Genomic DNA, 18,801 nt, shown 5'->3' on the forward strand with positions numbered 1-18,801 from the left:
AGCTCCAAGTAATTGTTTATGTATGATTCTCTTCTATGCAACTTAGTTATATACATGTCATCAAGACGTAAATCTCACACACAAAGTCATGTACGAAGCTACTCTGTTTCGTCTTCAAAGAATGTACCAGCTATTAAGAGCTCAGGTATGACCTAATCACATTTTACATACTACTGAATTCTTTATATGATTTGTAGCCTCTAACATAGATCAACAATATATATGGCCTCTGTTTTTGAACTCTAGCATCTGCCTTGCATGATCTACTAAACCTTCAGCTTCTAAACTCTAGCAACTATCTTACAAGATTACTCATGATTGCTCTATTCTGCCAAAAAATTACTAATTATAATGGTACATTCGTACATGTGTACATGCAAAGATTAAAATAGTATCCCAACTAAAAGAAACACTAACATAGAAATTAGTAAGTTTGGCCATTAGTTAGTAATTGTTTTCATGCTTCATTCTTGCACGTAGCATAGAAAAAAAAAAGAAATGGTACACTAACATGCTTTTTTGGAACAGAACCCCCTATAACACCACTTTCTATTTCATATGCGCGACCAGACCACGAAGATGCACGAAATACAGTAACAAGTAAGTGCTACACATAGAAAATGAAATTCACACACAAACATATATATATATATATATATATATATATATATATATATATATATATATATATATATATAAGAAACTCACTCAAAAAATATATGTTATAATACCCATTGAGAAATCATTATGACCAATGCAGGGGATCATTTCTGCCCAATTGCGTCACTACATATTGCTGCACAGAATCGAAGAAAGAGAAAACATTTAAACCATTTCAAAGCTCTAACACAACAAGGTATAGTAATTTTCTTTCCTTTTAATAATACAGTTTTTTCCCACCAAAAAATTACTAGCTGCATCAATGTTTTATATATTAATTAAACTGACGTCAATTTTTACAGCTTCATCAGCTGGTATATCACTTTATTCATTACAAGATACATTTGGATCATCAAAAGAGTACACAAATTTCCTCAAAGGTATGTAATCCTATACCTATACATTGAATGAATATAACCACAACATCTAATCTTTAACACACGATATTATACTAGATTTAATCTAAAATAACTTCCTTATGGTTTTTATTTCAAATATTTAGAGACATATAAAGATCAATCTTATTATGGGGGCCCAGATTATGTCTGTGATAAATGTGGTGCTATCTTTTGGTATCAAGAACGTATAGAAAAAAAACAGTTCATATGCCCAGAAAAGAATTGTATATAATTTGTGTTGTCATGGTGGGAAAGTCTCATTACCAAGCTTCAGATCTAGACCAGAACCACTTAATGACCTTATTCGGTTTGACGGAGGCCCAAGAAGCAATAAGTTCATGTGCCATATAAGGCAATACAACTCTATATTTGCTTTTACCTCTATGAGAGTTCATGTTGATCAAAGCATTAATACTGGCGACGGTCCATATGTATTTTGTATCAATGGTGTAGTACATCATCGTATAGGATCTTTATTACCTAAAGATGGTGAACCACCTCAATATGCTCAGCTTTATATCTATGACACTGACAATGAAGTAACCAACAGATTGAATATATTTGCTAATGATGCAACATCAAAGGATTTAGATCCAGTTATTGTAGCCGATATTATAAAGATGTTGGATACATATAATCCTTTAGAAAAAAAATTCAGAATGGCAAGAGATCGTTTATTATCGCCAACAGCAGTAGTGCTTCTGAATTAGCTGCAATGATGATTGGCGATGCCTCTATTGGTGCAACTGAATTTGATATTATTGTTGAATGTCATAGTGGTGAATTCAAGCAAATACATCCTATACATCCAGCACTCATGGCACTACAATATCCTCTTTTGTTTCCATATGGTGAACCAAGTTTTCATTTGGGTATCAAGTACAAACAAATCAATGAGATAAATAAATTGATTCCATATGCTAAATAAATTATACTACCATAAAATCAACTACTATGTAACATATTATTATGTACAGTTATTATGTACTTTCCCTTAGATACTATGTAATATATTGCTATATACAGTTAATGTGTACTTTTCCTTAACTACTATGTAACATATTACTATATACAATTAATGTGTGCTTTCCCTTCTAAACTCCGTGGTGCACTTCGATGAAATGCTTTTGACTTGATTGCTAATGTATCCATCTATACAATTGTAATCACTAAATAATACTCCTCATATGTTCCTTCATCAATACCTCTATACTATCTTTGTAACTATCATCTAATAACCATTTTACATCTATTCATCAATGTAGTAACTGCAAGACATATTCAAAACAAGCGCAGCAACGCGCGCAACTCTGTCTAGTAGATATAATGCATGGCTTTTAAGCAACAAACACGTTCTCATATCATCCAATATATTCAACCAAATATATTTCTGTATCATCTTATACATATAACCAAACAACCTACTTGTACCAACTCATACAAAGCCATTTTTTCACGACCACATTCTTCATTGCTAATGATATCCTGAAAGTGCATCTAACCCTTATGTTTGATTTTGGTAATTAATGATAATATCTATGGACTAATAATGGTGTTTAGTTTGTTAGTAGGTTGTTCCATAGGTAATGTATTGAGAGATATGTATGAACTCTAGGTGAATGATGAGATTGAAAATGCATCAAGATGAATGAGCTCTAGGTGATGCTCGCGTAAGTGATGATAATACCTATAGACTAACAATTGTGTTAAGAATTATTATTAGGTTATTTCATAGGAGATGTATAAGTGATGAATCATGAATTTTCTGAGAAATACTATGAGAACAAAAGAAATGCATCATTGTCATTGAGCTCCTAGTGATGCTCATAAGGAGAAGGAAAAGCTCAATAAGATTGACAATAAACTTGAAGATTAAGTTACTTGTGGAGATCAAGTAACTAAATGTACGACATTGGCAATAGAGTTTTATGGACTAACTCGTGTGCTATGTGCTTGAAAATGAGTGAGGTTAGGTTCTATATGAAGATTGATAATATGTATGAAGACTAATAAATTATGTGTGAGGATTAAGTAACTTAAGATACAATTTAATTAGGTTTTATGGACTAACCCATGTGTTTTGTGCTTGAGAATGAGATGGGGTTAGGATCCATAAGAAAGCATAAGTTGAATTGAAATCATATATGCTAAGAATGAAGAACAAGAGTGGACTCCATATTTGATAAAATGAATTCCTTAAAGATGTCGAATACAAAGTGGTTTTCTATGGCAAGACGGTGAAGGACAAGCAAGACTCGGCTGCGATGGACCATCCGTGGTGAAGGGTAAGCAAATGGCTTGGCACCGAAGGACCAAGGCAGTGGTGAAGAGCGAATGAAGGCTTTGCGCTAATGGACCGTGTGAGGCCATGAAAACCTATGAATGATTCGCACTAATCATAATGAAGAATCAAGAAGAGATGGGCTGAAGATTATATGGAAGTTAGCAACCCTCAAGGTTTGAATGAAAGAAGCGGTACTTGAAAGTTATTCAAAGATTCAAAGTGGTTTAAACGAGTTTTATCTTTGAATTTGAGTATATGTATACCGCACTATTAAGAGGGATGCAATATATAGCTAATTGTCGTGTCTCAGTGCTCAAGAGTTTCTAATCAAACCCAAGTGAGAGTTTCTTTTAGAAATCCCGGTGCGGAAAGTGTTGAAGTGTCCAAATTTAGTTTCGAAGTGTTCCTAATTTGATCCAATGTGTTTGAGGTCATGAATTCAGTTGGAATGTGTAGCCCTCTTAATAAGCTTTTCATATAGTCCAAAATCGTCAAAACTGGACTTCGGGATCAAAAGTTATCGTCGGCTTTAGATGGGTTAGTTGTGCTGAACCCGAATACTCTGGGTTGATCCGGATTCTCCGAGTTGTCCGAAGTCTCCAGGTGAGGTTCCGAGGGGAAGCCTCGGTTTGGGGCTATTTAGTTCACCCGGAGTCTCCGGGTGGACCCGGATACTCTGGGTTCCAGAGTCTCTAGGTTGAGTTCCGGCCAGGGTTCTCGGTTAAGCATTCCTGTGCCAACCGGGGTCTCCAGGTTCTGTGTCAGTACAAAAAGGTGTTGTAACGGCTAGTTTTTAGGGTTGTGTATTTATACCCCCTCACCCCTATCCTTTTGGGGCTACTGCAAGGGCACGAAAGAAAAATCTTTTAGAGTCAAAAGAACTCCTTCCCACTCCATTTTAGTGAGAGATTTGAGAAGAAAAGTGAGTTGTGTTGAGAGATTGGAAGATTAAGTGCAAGTGAGCTAAATCCAATCTCGAGCACTTGAGTTCATCGGCAAGAAGTTCGTGAAGCATTTGTTACTCTTGGAGGCGAAGCCTCCTAGCCGGCTAGGTGTTGTCCGACGAGCTCCCGTGCGTGTGGTGAGCCATGGGAAAGTTTGTGAAGGTCGATCTCACCTTCGCAAGGGAAGAGATAAAGCTAGTGGATTGAGGAAAGCGGTTGAAAGAGATCCGGTTCGTTGGAGCTTCCTCAATGGAGACGTAGGATTCATGGTGGTGAATCTGAATTTCGGAAAACAAATCTTTGTGTCTGCACTTTGGTTTGTTTACATTTGAGTTCTTGCTCAATATTTATGCATATTGCTCGATCTACTCGTTTGTGTGTTTTTTATTGTAGATTCTCTGTGGATCTACTTGGAATCATAAATTGGAACAGATGACTTCATTTGGTTTGAGCTAGAACTCTTTAGACGCTGTTTAATTTCAGTTTCAAACTCGTTTTTTATAGAAGCCGAAGGTTATGAATTTACCCGAAGGTTCCGCAACTGTACAACTGTAGAAGCACTAAACACCGCCACCTATCTCATCAATCACCACCCCACAAAGACACTCCATTTTTCTACACCCTATTTCGATTTACATGGTGTCCATCCCACATACTCTCATTTATGTGTCTTCAGGTGCAAGTGTTACCCTAACCTCTCCACCACTACTCCCCATAAACTGTAACCTTGGTCCACCCTCTAGGTTTTTCTCGACTATTCCTCGGATCACAAAGGATACAAATGTATCGACCTTTCTTTCAATCTCACGTCACGTCGTGTTTGATGAGTCATCTTTTCCCTTCTCCGAGTTGTCTTCCCCACCTTCATCCGACTTTGATTTCTTGACCGAACTCAACAATATTTTGCCTCCCTTCTATACTAACCGTGCAGGTACACTCAAAGGTCCCTCCCACGATGTTGTTGCCCCTGCTGGTTTCCCACCACAGGCTGCTGCTCATGCGCATGCTCATGCGGTCGTGCATGTTTCCGTGACTCGGGTTGTGAATGTACTTAAAAGTTCCTAGAGGGGGGGGGGGGGTGAATAGGCTTTTCTGAACATTAAAACTAAACAGCGGATTAAACAGATACCGGATACTCCAGTGAAGATCGGATACTCCGGTCTGTCCGGAGTATCCGGTCTAGTCCGGAGTCTCCGGTCTATACAGGATCTCGAGAACAACTAAGAATTAACGAGAACAGCTAGAATCTAAAGGTAAGGCTAAATTTACTAGATAGCACAAAGCTTAAACAATAATAAATGCTAGCAAGATGATCACTAAGACTAATTGTATGAAAAATCTCAAAGCTACACAATTCAAATAAATTGCACAAATGAGGACACAAGGAATTATCCGGGAGTTCGGCCACCTCACAAAGAAGTGCCTATGTCTCCGTTGAGGAGCTCACAAAGAGCCGGGTCTTTTCCAACCCAATCCTCTTCTAGCGACCACAAAGATCAAGCTAGAATTTCCTTACTGAAAGTGCATCTAGCCCCTATGTGTGGTTTTGGTAATTAATGACAATACATATGAACTAACAATGTTGTTGAGATTGTTAGTAGGTTGTTCAATAGGTGATGCATGGAGAAGAGACATGCATGAACTCTAGGTGAATGGGAAGATTGAAAGTACATCAAGATGAATGAGCTCTAGGTGATGCTCGGATGTGATGCATGGAGGAGAAATATGCATCTAAATAAATGAGCTTTTAGTGGTGCTCATAAGAAGAAGAAGAAGCTCAATAAGATTAGCAATAAGCTTGAATGCTAAGCTACTTGTGGAGATCAAGTAACTAAAGGTATGACTTGTTAATAGAGTTTTATAGATTAACCCGTGTGCTATGTGTTTAAGAATGAGTGGGGTTAGGTTCTATATGAAGATTGACAATATGCATGAAGGCTAATAAGTTACTTGTGGAGATCAAGTAACTTAAGGTATAAATGTTGTCATTTAGGTTTTATGGACTAACTCATGTACTTTGTGTTTGAGAGTGAGTTGGGGTTAGGATCCATAAAAAGACATAAGTTGAATTGAAATCATATATGCCAAGAGTGAAGAACAAGAGTGGACTCCATATATGAAAAAGTGAATTCCTTGAAGATGTCGAATACAAAGTAGTTTTCTATAGCAAGACGGTGAAGGGCAAGCAAGACTTAGCTGCGATGGACCATCCGTGGTGAAGGGCAAGCAAATGGCTTGGCGCCGAAGGACCAAGGTGGTGGTGAAGAGCGAGTGAAGGCTTTGCGCCGATGGACCGTGCGAGGCTATGAGAAGCTATGGATGATTCACATCAATCATATGAAGAATCAAGAAGAGATGGAGTGAAGAATATATGGAAGTTGGCAACCCTCAAGGTTTGAAAGAAAAAGAAGCGGTACTTGAAAGTTTTTAAATGCTCAAAGTGGTTCAAACGAGTTTTATCTTTGAATTTGAGTATAGGTATGCCGCGCTATTAAGAGGGATGCAACGTGAGCTAATTGTCGTGTCTCAGTGCTCAAGAGTTTCCAACCAAACCCAAAGTGAGAGTTTGTTGTTAAGAGTCCAGAGCGGAAAGTGCGAAAGTGTCCAAAATGGGTTTTAGAGTGTTCCTAATTTGATCCTATGACTTTTAGGTCGTGAATTCAGTTGGGATGTGTAGCCCTCTGAATAAGCTTTCCATAGAGTCCAAAATCGTCGAAATCGGACTTCGAGATCAAAAGTTATCGCCGTTTTTTGGAGGTCAGCTGTGCTGTGGCCGGAGACTCCGGTGTAGGCCGGACACTCCGGTACGTGGAAAGGCCGGAGACTCCGGTGAAGTCCGGATACTCCGGTACCTGAAGTGGCCGGAGACTCCGGGAAGTCTCCGGGGCTGTTTTCTGTGTTAAGTGCCGACCGGATAGTCCGGTGTAGGCCGGATACTCCGGTAAAAGCCCAGAAAAGAGCATAACGGCTAGTTCTGACACGTTCTGTGACCGTTCTGACGCCGTTTTTGGAATTGGGACCGGATACTCCGGTGTTCACCGGATACTCCGGGGTAGGTGCGTCAGAACAGTAACAGCTAGTTGTTTGGAGTGGGCTATTTATACCCCACTCACCCCATCCTTTGGGGCTGCTGCAAGGGGCACGAAAGAACACATTTTTAGAGCCAAAAGAACCTCTCCCACTCTATTCTAGTGTGTGATTTGAGAAGAAAAGTGAGTTGGGTTGAGAGATTGGAAGATTGAGTGCAAGTGAGCTAAAATCCATTCTTGAGCACTTGAGTTCTCGGCAAGAAGTTTGATTGCGTTTGTTACTTTTGGAGGTGAAGCCTCCTAGCCGGCTAGGTGTTGCCTGGTGAGCTCCCGCGCGTGTGGTGAGCCGCGGGAAAGTTTGTGAAGGTCGATCTCGTCTCCGAAAGGGAAGAGATAAAGCTAGTGGATCGAGGAAAGCGGTTGAAAGAGACCCGTCTCGTTGGAGCTTCCTCAACGGAGACGTAGGATTCACGGTGGTGAATCCGAACTTCGGGAAATAAATCTTTGTGTCGCCTCTCTTGTTTCCTTACTTTTATGTTCTTGCTCAAATCTTTGTGCATATTGCTCGATCTACTTGTTTGTGTGTATTTGAGTGTAGGTTCTTCGTGAATCTACTTAGAATCATCTTTGGGAACACACGACATCACTTGGTTTGAGCTAGAACTCTCTACTCATTAATTTTATTCAGTTTCGGACTCAGTTCTGTACAGAACCCGGAGAATCCGGCCTTTACCGGAGTTTCCGAACCTGTACACACCGGAGTCTCCGATGAACAGTAATTTCAGGTATATGAACAGTGTTTTCAGCCTTTTTCAATTTAATTTTATTGCATATCTCTTGCTAGAATTGAGTAATTTTTGTTACCTTAGGATTGTAATTTCCACACTTATTTAGGGTGATTGTGCAATAGTTGAGCCTAGCATATTTAGGTTTTTCTCTTGTGAAAAACTCGTTAGTTTATATTCCGCTGCAAGTTTAGGCCAATGGTAGAAAGGGTTGAATTTTTGTAAAAACACCTATTCACCCCCTCTAGGCGACATCATTGTCCTTTCACTTACTCAATTTGATATCGATTACAAACTTTCCGTGGCACTCCATAAAGATTGGGTGCTCTACGGGCGACGCCTTGCCGTCTAGGAGCACAAGGCTCCAAGAGAAATGATCACAACGAATGCTTGATGAAGAACTCAATGCTCAAGTGTCTTTACTTCACTCCAAACCTAATCTCACTAAATTTACGCAAAACTAAGCACTATAGATGTTTGGAGGGACTTTGAATGCTCTTGGAAGGCTTTATGAGTGTAGTGCTCAGCAGCAACAGCAAGCAATTAATGCTTGGGGGTGTGGAAATATATAGCTCACTCTCAAAAACTAGCTGTTACTGTTCTGACACACCTAACCCGGAGTATGCGGTGAACACCGGAGTCTCCGGTCTAAAATCCAAAACGGCGTCAGAACGGTCACAGAACTGTGTCAGTACTAGCCGTTACGGTTCTGTTAAGTTGCCGGAGTCTCTGGTGAACACCGAAGTCTCTGGTCCTGACAGGGCTACCACTCAGACAAAGTCCAGAGACTTGCCGGACCCTTCGGCTTCTCTAGGTACCGGAGTATCCGGTGAACATCGGAGACTCCGGTCTTTTTTAATAAAAGAATAAATACTAACCAAGCCACCCTTGCCGGAGTCTCCCTCGGAGACTCCGGTAAAAACATTTTCTCCTACCGGAGTATCCGGTTAACACCGGAGACTCCGGTCTTTTTCCAACAAAAATAAAAGCTTAACCGAGCGACCTCTGGCGGAGTATCCCTCGGAGACTCCGGCCTAAAAAACTCACCGACACCGGAGTATCCGGTGAACACCGGAGACTCCGGACAATTTAGAAATTCGGAACTGAGTGCCTTCTGCCGAAGTCTGTCTCGGAGACTCCGGTCTAAATACTGAGGACCGGAGTATACGGTGAACACCAGAGACTCCGGACCCAGTAAACTTCTGTCTAACTTCCCGGTGTCGTGGGTGAGTGTGTCTCTCGACTTATTGGTTCTAAAGGTTATCTTGAGCATTGAGACACTATACAAGCAATCAAATGCAACCCTTTTAATAGAGCGGCTATCCTAGACTCAATTTCAAAGATAGAAAAATTTAAGTCCTATTGAGTACTCCTCATTGCTTCTCTTTTCTTTTCGAGGGGTGTCAACCGTCATAAGTCTTCTCAATTTAGACTAAGATCTGTTCATGACTTAGATAAACATATTAGATCCTTAATCGTTTTGTCATCAATAAGCCAAAACCCACTTAGAGGGCCTAGATGCACTTTCAATCTCCCCCTTTTTGGTGATTGATGACAACACGATTAAAGCTTCCAAAAGATATTTGAAAAAGGATTTTGAATTCTAGAAGATATGGCGAGCTCCCCCTAAATGTGTGCATTGATTTAGGTTTGAGTTAAACTCAAATGCACATATTCAAGGAATTTACTATCTTCATTCCACCGGTGGCCAACTAGCACCAGATGGTCACTCGCGGCAAGACCAGATTACGTTTCCCGGTTAATCGCATGAACCTTCATGCCTCCACCCTCTCACCGATTCCTAAGCCACAGGTACCAGTGTTGGGGGCAGGCACTATGGGTTCAGCCGATTGTTGCTGAAGAGGGCCCGGGAACGACACCGACTGTTGGGGAAGCCGGTGAAGAAAGCTTTCTGCTGTCCGGTGGGCGGATACGTCCTAGACCAGCGGTGGGTGGCACAGGACCGGGCCACATCTGGATGCTTCCAGTCCATGGATTATACAGAGAAGGCCAGGACTGGGCTGGGCCTCCAAGAGGAGAGCCTCCCAAACGGGAGTTGCCAGGGGCAGAATTAGAGCCGGTGATCCCATTGTCGCGACGTCGATCATGCCGGCGGTTACAATGAGAATTTGAGCTGCCACCGCTGAAGATGTACTGGCCGCTGTTGGTGGAGTTAGACTGGGCGTTGGGGTTGCCGGGCGGACCGCCGCCTGTGCCGTGGCCGAACGAGGATCCCTGGCGGTTGGCTCCAGATTGGCCGAGCTTGGAGCCCAAACCTGTGCCGACAATGAAAGATGTAGAAGGCGCGCCAGGCTTGCTCTACATGGTGATTTCTTCGAGAAGAAGATCCGACTGCACGCCGATGAAGGTGGGAAAGGGCTGTTGCCGCTTGAGAATTGAGGCCAAATAAGAGAACCTCTCATTTAAGCCGCGAAGAACGGAGAGCATGAGTGTTCGGTCGGCGATCGGTTCACCCAAATCTGCGAGAGCGTCAGCCATTGCTTTGAGCCGGCGACAGTAGTCCATCAAAGAGAGATCCCCTTGGACAAAGTTTTGGAACTCAGCGTCGAGGATGAGAGCGTGTGTCTCTTGGTTGCTGAGAAACTGTTGCTCAAGACGAAGCCACACCTCCCTAGCAGTGGCATTGAGGACCATTATGATCTCAAGAAGTTCGGATATACCATGGCGTAGATCCACGAGTTCACGGTACAGTCCATGCGGTGCCACTCCTCGTCATCCAGAACGTCGTCGGAGAGGACGTGGTCAGCAAGAGCATACTTGCCGAGGGTGCTGAGGAAGAGGTCACGCCAATGGCTATAGTTGGTGGAGCTGGTGTCGAGGACGATGGGGACCATTGCACGGAAGTTTTGCACGGTGACGGCCTGTGCATGCAGGCCGCCGTGGAGTTGGCGAGCACGAGGGCACAGGCGGCCGTGACCTCAGCGTCGAGACGATGTTGCTCCTCCAGACGCGCGGCCTCGGTGCGGCGCGCGGCCTTCCATAAATAATAAGTAAATTAACAATGTAAATTAAATAGTACATTACTTAACAATGCTAAATATTTAAGTAATTAACTATGCTAATTAAATCATTAATATTAAACTAAAATGAAATAATTAATATTTAACATTGAATTAAAATATTTAACAAACATTAACTAAGTATTAATATACAACTACTATGACTATATATGTAATAAACATTAAAAGTAATAATAAATATTTACTGAATAACTATTACATAAACATTAACAGGAATTCCGAAATAATTAATTAACAATTATTAATTATTAAAAATCATAATTACTATTTAAAGTTATGTACCATAATTATATGACAACTATTAAATAAATTCACACTACCTTATTTAAATCATCTGATTAATCATATTACTCTAAACCTTAACCTTAGTGATTAAGTTAATTAATCAAATTAGTTGTATTAAACTAATTAATCCAATTAATTATGTAACTCTAATAATTATGATTAAATTATGTAAATACTCTAATTATACTGTTTAATGACATTCATACAATTATAATAAGAAAATAATTTAATTCTACTGATGAATGAAATTCATGTTATTAAACTAAGTAAATAATCTAATTACACCGACTAATCAAATTCATGTAATCAAACTAAGCAAATAATCTAAGTACTCTAATTTATCAATTTAATATAATTAAACAAATGTAATTGAACGACTTAAACAATCTTCTTACTCTAATTACTACTAATCTAAGTATTAATTAAATACATAATCTAAGTACTTACTATAACTAAAGGGAACGCTCTTGAAGTGTTTAACTCCGCTGCTACTCCTCCTATTGCTCCTCCTCTCCTCGTACTATTCCTCCTCCTCTTCTCACACTGCTTCTCTTCTCATCACGTTACTGCTCTCTTCTCGTGCTTCTACTCCCTCAACTAATGGCGCTCTCATTTTATAACACTGGCTCAAAGCACCGAAAGCACAGGACTATAGGAGCAGGGGACAGCAGCACGCGAGGACAGAGCACGAGAATGAGATGGGCGCTAAAAGCACCGACAAAAGGGGGGCAACTATATTCGACACATGAGATACCAAATACGGTACTGTGCACTATATTCGACACCTCATGTGTCGAATACAGCTAGTTTTCGGTATCTCATGTGTGGAATACGGTGTACAGTGCCATGTTCGGCACATGAGGTGCCGAAAACAGCCGGGCCTGCTCTTTTTTGTGCACGGCGTATTAAAAAACCGTTTTTAGTGAATGAGGTACTAAATACACATACTATATTAATAAATACAATATCAAGCTGTCAATGGTTTGATATGTTATCTATTTTTGGATTTTTCTAACCGGGTACACCAACTTTGCTGCGCTCCTCTTGGTCGGCGTCTCCACAATCGAGACGACTCCCGAGAAGAGAAGACGAGTAGAGAAGAGAGACTCCGGTGAGAGGTGAGGCCATGGCCTCCGGCTCCGGCCAGCAGCAATCCCCCAACCCGGGTACCTGACTCGCTCCAATTCTGTTAATTCTTTTACCGATTGGATTCAATTCGATTTGGTCTTCCAAAAACTCTACCTTTTTCACTTCAAGTTCTTTCTTTGATATTCAATTGAATCGAATTGAGTTAAAATCCTCTCTTGCTTCGAGCCTATCAACGATATACGTTCGGCGTCATCTTCTCCCCTCCTCTCCTGTTGCCTGATGGAATGGGATTATATCTTTGTACCAGGAGCAACAACAGATGGTGAGGGAGCTGGGGCCGAGAAGCTGGTATTCGAGGCGCCGCCGTAGCCGATGAGGGAGGACTACGTCTAGAATGCCGTCAAGTTCCTCTCCCACCCAAAGGTTAGGGGCTCCCCCATCGTCTACCGGCAATCCTTCCTCGAGAAGAAGGGCCTCACCACCCAAGGGGTCGACGAGGCCTTCCAAAGAGTCCCTGTAAGATCCGTCTCCTTCTATTCCTCCTTCCCTCGCTACGGCTAAGTTCATTCACGTCCTATTGTTTCCTGCTGCAGGATCCGCAACCGAGTGCTACCACCACTACTGCCTCACAGCAGCAAGGTAAGTTCTTAATTAAACTGGCTCCGCTCCACCCCTCCCTCAAAGATAAGGTCTTCTTCGTGTTGATTCCATTAACAAGCTCAAGGAATGTCTTGTCTTTGTTTGCTTGCTTACAGCCAACAACCAGAATCAATCCACTAGCATGCAAACTTACGCACCAGTGCAATCTCTGCAACCAGCAACTAGCCCTGCAACCGCTGACCCTGTCGTTCTTCGTCCGCAGCCCAAATTCAGCTGGTACCAAGCATTCCTAGCTGCAGGGCTGTTGCTTGGTTTTGGTGCTAGTGCTTCTGTCTTTATCAAGGTATTTCTGCTGACCTCTCTACATGTTTCAAAACTTTTCAGCTCAGTAACTGAGGCATATTTGCATGTGCGGTGCAGAAACTGTTCCTTCCTAGGCTCAAATCCTGGATCCGTAATGTAGTAGCAGGAGGAGATGAAACTGAAGGCAAGGAACCTAAGACCAAGATTGAAGAGGAAACTGCTGAGGCTGTGAAGGCTTCTGCATCAGCTGTTTCTGCTATTGCTAAAACAAACCAAGAACTGCTTGCTTCAAAGGATGAAGGTTTCACAATACTTTCGCATGATTTGTTTCATTTTTGTTGCCAATATATTCACTCTGTTGTTGTGCTCATGTTGGCAGAAAAGAAGATACTTGTAACTTTAATGCAAGCTCTAGATTCCCAAGCAAAGGAGTTAAAATCCTTGAGAGAGTCACTAAATCATAGCAGGGAATCCATAAATATTAGCAGAGAGGATAGGTTTTCTCAGTACCGACCGTTGGAAGAGCATGCCCCTCCTGCTATAAGGAATGGTCAGTTATGTGGCATTTCATACTTCAGTGTTTCTCTCTTTGCATCAAATAGCTCTGTTATCAGAAGAGCTCCACCTTTTGTCATGGCAGTGCTGTGTAAAAAACATCTGCATGCAAACCCTAGACTAGAAAAGTTCGCCTTATGGTTTCAATATAATTGTTGACTCTGATATCTATGAGAATCTCACCACACTACCGTTTGTTTGATCGCAATGTTCAGGACCAGTTAACAGTTCATGGAGAGCTTCTCAGGTGTGCACTTAAAGTATCCATCCCGTATTCCAATTCCACAAATATGCTCATGCTTTTGAATCATTGTCCTATTTCTGAGCACTTTCCCTCTTGTAGCAAACTAACTTATACGGTGTGTCGGGGTGTAAAAAAACAACCTAGCCAAACTAAATGACATCCATATAACATTTGTCAAATTAGTTAAATTAGCTGGATTGACTTTGTTGGTGGCTTGTTTGTGTAGCCCGAAGGAAGATGTTTAAATCAGCCATATGTAATTCTGCTTCTGTATTCTTTTATACATAATATCTGAGTAGACCTAACATAGTGTGTGTAATGAGATTACATAGCTGAAATGTAAAAGATATGCCATTCATTTCTAACTGCCATATAGAGGCTCCTGTTCTTGATCAAGCTAGTCATTTTAGTTTTAGGATAATATTGGCTCTTAGTCTATTACATCTTCTCAATGTACATATTGCTCAATCTCAAAACATGTTTGTTTGTGAGATGTACATATGGTTAACATATTTTGTTTTATGATGTTCTTTATTGATCAGTTGAAAGCTATTCAGCTGTGTCACCAGTTTACTATTTCCTCCCTTCCCAAATAGATGTCACGTAAGTACGTGTGTAATCAAACTTTAGAAACTTTAATCACTAACATACACAAAAATATTAAGATTTGTCTCATAAAACTGGCATCAATAGATTTGTCATAAAAATTGCTTTTAAATAAATTCTATTTTGTGAAACACTCAGCTAAATACGTGAGCCTGCATTATTGATTTGAGTTCTCGACCATTCTCACATCTATTACTGTAATTCATAGCAGTGTTTATTTTGTTGTCGTCCATTTAACGTATCAATTGTCACTGAAAGCATATTCCCTATTATAACTTGAACTACCACCCTGATTGTATTTTTATGCTTTGAACAGATGTCACACCTGGTTTTAAAGGAAATAAACCAGATGTATTCCACATGTATGTCAGGATCAAATTTTCCATACATGTAGCGACATCATTAGTGATAACATAAATTGTGTCTTAAATAACGAAAACATTTCTTACAAAAGGACCCGAAGGTCTGAAAGAAAATATTAAGAGATCTTCAAATGGCAGCAGAACTCTCATCCATCCACAGGCGTTATCCAGGGGAAACTCCAGCCTAGGATATGGCCTTCAAACGACGCCTTTCTCCTTCTAGAATTCAGCACCATCGTCCGGGAAGTCTTCGAAAGCTTTACCTTCTGAGCACCATCCGGAATTTTGGGAGAAGGCAAACGTGAGTACACAGAGTAATCAGCAAGTGGGGGAAAAGTATGACATGCAGGCTATTGACAAGGAAAAGCTTGAGTTGGGGATTACTGTGACTATGTCCAACTAAACAAGACTCAAATAACCTAGCAACCTATTTACTAGATTAAACTCCAACAAATAAAGAACAACTCATCGGATTCCATCCGACTACCAGACTCACCAGATGTCCCATATCTGGCTATCGACTCATCGGGAGTCCCACCACCCGACCACCCAAACCAACCCTTAGAATTCCCATCTAATTATGAAGAAGTCCACTTTACTTATGAGTCGTGATTCCCGTTTTGCTTTACACTTCCGGGGTGTAGAGCCGAGGTCTCACTACAAGGCCGTTACAAAGTACCTCCACATCTATAAGCACCCACTAAGGCTTCACTGCTAACAGGGATTCCATCCACTGCAGAGGCTCCCTCTTGTGCCACTTAACCGACCATTGGTGCGTACAAAATATGAAGGGCACTAATTACTTGGCCAGGCCGTACCCATATAGGCCTCATGGTTGTGTTGTTATGCCAGGTAACAGGCTTCACAAACCGGTCTTTAGGATCCCACACAAGAACGTACACAATCCCTGCTATGTAGCTCCACCTCATACTAGCCATCTAGTTAGGATCCCTAGTTCAAGTTACTACAAGATTACCATTCCCCAAATACTTGTTTCATAGACATTAGTCAAAATTCATAAACACTCCAATCCTTGATTGCACTAGCATGACTACCTTTTTCATGTTTCAAGACCCAAAAGAGGCTACAAGGAATTGTCACACAAATTCTAGTAAAACCCTATTTATAGGATTTCATATTTAAACAAGCATGCAGCTAAGGAAAATAAAACTATAATGTCCTATAATGGCATCAAAGTGGTCAAGAACACTTGCCTTCAAATGCAGGCTGCTCGAAGTCTTCAAAAGCTTGGTCCTGAACACTGACACTCTGCTCGTCTCCTAAAGCCCAAGCGCACACCGGAAAGCAACAAACATAACAGCTAAGTACAACACACAAAACAGGGCAAATAACTTTAAAAAGACTACTAAAGGAAAGTACACGATGCTACGATCTCGAGAGCGCAAAAATCACCTAAATCGGAGCTAGTATGAAAAAGTTATGCTAGTTTTACTCTACAGGGGCTTTTCTGAAAGGTTACAGGGACTAATTTATGAATACAAAAGATTCTAGGGGCTTATGTGTAAAGTTCAAGGACCTATTTGCAATTATCCTAAAGTTCAGGGGCTTAAATGCATAAAACAGAACTATCTAGGGGTATTTTTGTGAAAACAGTAAAGTCTAAGGGTCTATTTGCAAGATTGCCTAATTTCAGAGAATAATTGGATTTATTTTTTACTGAAAACCCTATTTATTGCGCAATGCTGACGTCACTGGCTTACATAGCGGCTGACTGGGCTCAAGGGCTTACGTGGCTTGCCACGTAGGACAGGAACATCCACGTGGCGCGCTGACGTGGCTCGGCTTGTTGACTAGCTTAAAGCGGATACGTGGCGGCTTCTAACTGGCTAGCGAAGGAGTACGGGTCGTTCTAATCTTGGGCGTACATCTCGGATCGGACGGCCAAAGCTGATCGGGAGGGAAACGAAGCCGACGACGACTGGAGAATGGTGGCGCCGCCTCGGACTTCGCCGGAGACACGGTAACTCACGCTACCGGCCACTAAAACCTACGGCGAGCGGCGGAAAACGGAGAGGGGTGCACGGGGGTTCTCACCGAAGGCTTGTCGACGGCCGGGGAGCTTCTGGCGGTGGTCGGCGACGGAAATGGCGGACGGCGGCGGGCGGAGATCGGCGAATTCGCGACTGCGACAACGGAACGGCGCAATTGGCGGTCGGGACAGTTTTCTGGGGGGGGGGCATGTGGTGATAGAGGAGGCGTCAATTGACCGCGGGGAGCTTCGGAAAAGGTTGACGACGACAAGGGGGCGGCGGTGCTTACTGGCGAACGGCACGAACTCGGTTCCGGTGGCGGAGAGGCTTCAGCGAGCAGCGAAATGGACTCCACGCGCTCTGGCGACGCTGGCGGTGCACTCAGACGCGGAGGGGGAGGCTCGGGTGCGGCGGAGTGCTCGGCGAGCTCGATGGCGCTGGTGTTCGGGTTCTCGACGAGGTGAGGCAGAGGGGATGACGGCGCTGCGGGGCTTTATAGGCGAGGGCATGCGCATCCGTTGCGCGGACGTGGGCGTGTGGGGCGGCCATGCCGGCGAAATTGGGTGAGGTGGGCGGCAGTTGCGGGAGCAGGCGTGCGGCGCAGGCGCAGATGCGGGCGCGGCACGGTGGAGACAAAGGCGACAATAGGTGGGGCACGGCGGTCAGCGGGAGCGAGGGGAGGAACGGACTGGGCTACGCTGCGTTCGGAGATAGGTCGGAACCGACAAGCTGGGCTGGACTGCAAGTTTTGAACGGGCGTCACAACAGACAATGTCCACTGCACAACGAGATAGGTCTTCTGGGAGTAAGGTGAGTGGGTGCCCCTTGTCTGTCGCTTTTTACTGCCATAATGGTGTCTTTGAGTTGAAACTGACTTTCGTTTCATCTTTTTGTTTTTCTTAAAAAAATCAGCCTTGGGAAATGCTGCAATATTCACAGCAGAGGCCTGATTATGGGTCCAACTCCCAGTTGATGAGTTGAGTGATGATGGATCATACTCTGAAGCTCAGGGCAACTATGCTCCTTCATACCACCAGAATGGGAAGGCACCTGATTTGCAAGCAGATGAGCCTAAGCCTTTGGCATACAGCACTGGGGTTGAGGAAAGATCGCCGCCTCAGCACCGCTGGGTTCCTCCTCAGCCTCCAGGAGTTGTCATGCCAGAGGCAGCAGGTGCCATACGTGAACCGAAGACCCTTTCGAACTAACCCTCGAACGACACCACTGAGGCTGCTGGTGAGATCCAGGTGAATGGTGCCCCAAGTGCATCCGCTGTTGTCACAGAGGTGCCAGTTAATGGCAGCGCCGCAATTGATGCTGGACGTAGTGAGATTGAAGAACACTCAGAGGCCATCTAAGTAAAATCAAGACCAGCCAAGAACTGAGAAGCAATCTAAGCTAGATTTTGGTACATCCTGGAGCTTTCCATACGTTTCTGAATAATATCTGTATCGCAAAAGCAGCAGAGTTGCAAAAGATGGATACCTGAAACACAATAAGTTGCAACTAATTATTTATACGTATTCTATATTTAGATTAATGCTACTGTGTACACTGGAAAACATATCAAGAAGATTTCGATGGCCGTGCAGTTGGGTGCTTACAAAATCTGCTTGTCAATTGTG

At 42.5% G+C, this 18,801-nt stretch overlaps 1 protein-coding gene and 1 long non-coding RNA gene across 6 annotated transcripts; both read left to right on the plus strand.

The window, feature by feature from the left end:
* The first annotated feature begins 322 nt into the window (after window positions 1-322).
* On the plus strand, window positions 323-2,329 carry LOC133885931 (uncharacterized). The gene is made up of 3 exons (XR_009903280.1): window positions 323-600; window positions 761-856; window positions 963-2,329. It is a non-coding gene; the product is annotated as an uncharacterized LOC133885931 (long non-coding RNA).
* A 10,080-nt stretch (window positions 2,330-12,409) lies between these two features.
* On the plus strand, window positions 12,410-18,767 carry LOC133884427 (peroxisomal membrane protein PEX14-like). Of its 5 annotated transcripts, none has more exons than XM_062323828.1 (6): window positions 12,410-12,592; window positions 12,835-12,938; window positions 13,109-13,154; window positions 13,282-13,458; window positions 13,536-17,986; window positions 18,089-18,767. In XM_062323828.1, exons 2-5 carry the CDS (start codon window positions 12,910-12,912, stop codon window positions 14,130-14,132), a joined length of 849 nt encoding a protein of 282 aa, XP_062179812.1. In that variant the 5' UTR covers window positions 12,410-12,592; window positions 12,835-12,909; the 3' UTR covers window positions 14,133-17,986; window positions 18,089-18,767. The 5 variants fall into 5 exon arrangements, with proteins under 5 accessions (XP_062179812.1, XP_062179811.1, XP_062179810.1 ...); XM_062323827.1 differs by having other exon boundaries at window positions 12,411-12,592; window positions 12,823-12,938; XM_062323826.1 differs by having other exon boundaries at window positions 12,414-12,592; window positions 12,835-13,031.
* The last annotated feature ends 34 nt before the right edge of the window (window positions 18,768-18,801 follow it).

This window comes from Phragmites australis, chromosome 11 (assembly GCF_958298935.1).
Source record: "Phragmites australis chromosome 11, lpPhrAust1.1, whole genome shotgun sequence".
NCBI classification, from domain to species: Eukaryota; Viridiplantae; Streptophyta; class Magnoliopsida; order Poales; family Poaceae; genus Phragmites; species Phragmites australis.

Excerpts from the sequence above, each read along its gene's own strand:
- LOC133884427 (XM_062323826.1), top strand. The coding sequence starts at position 12,910 with ATGCCGTCAAGTTCCTCTCCCACCCAAAGGTTAGGGGCTCCCCCATCG. Across the intron at positions 13,032-13,108 it reads AGGCCTTCCAAAGAGTCCCT|GATCCGCAACCGAGTGCTAC; the intron begins GTAAGATCCGTC and ends TTCCTGCTGCAG. Across the intron at positions 13,459-13,535 it reads GTGCTTCTGTCTTTATCAAG|AAACTGTTCCTTCCTAGGCT; the intron begins GTATTTCTGCTG and ends TGTGCGGTGCAG.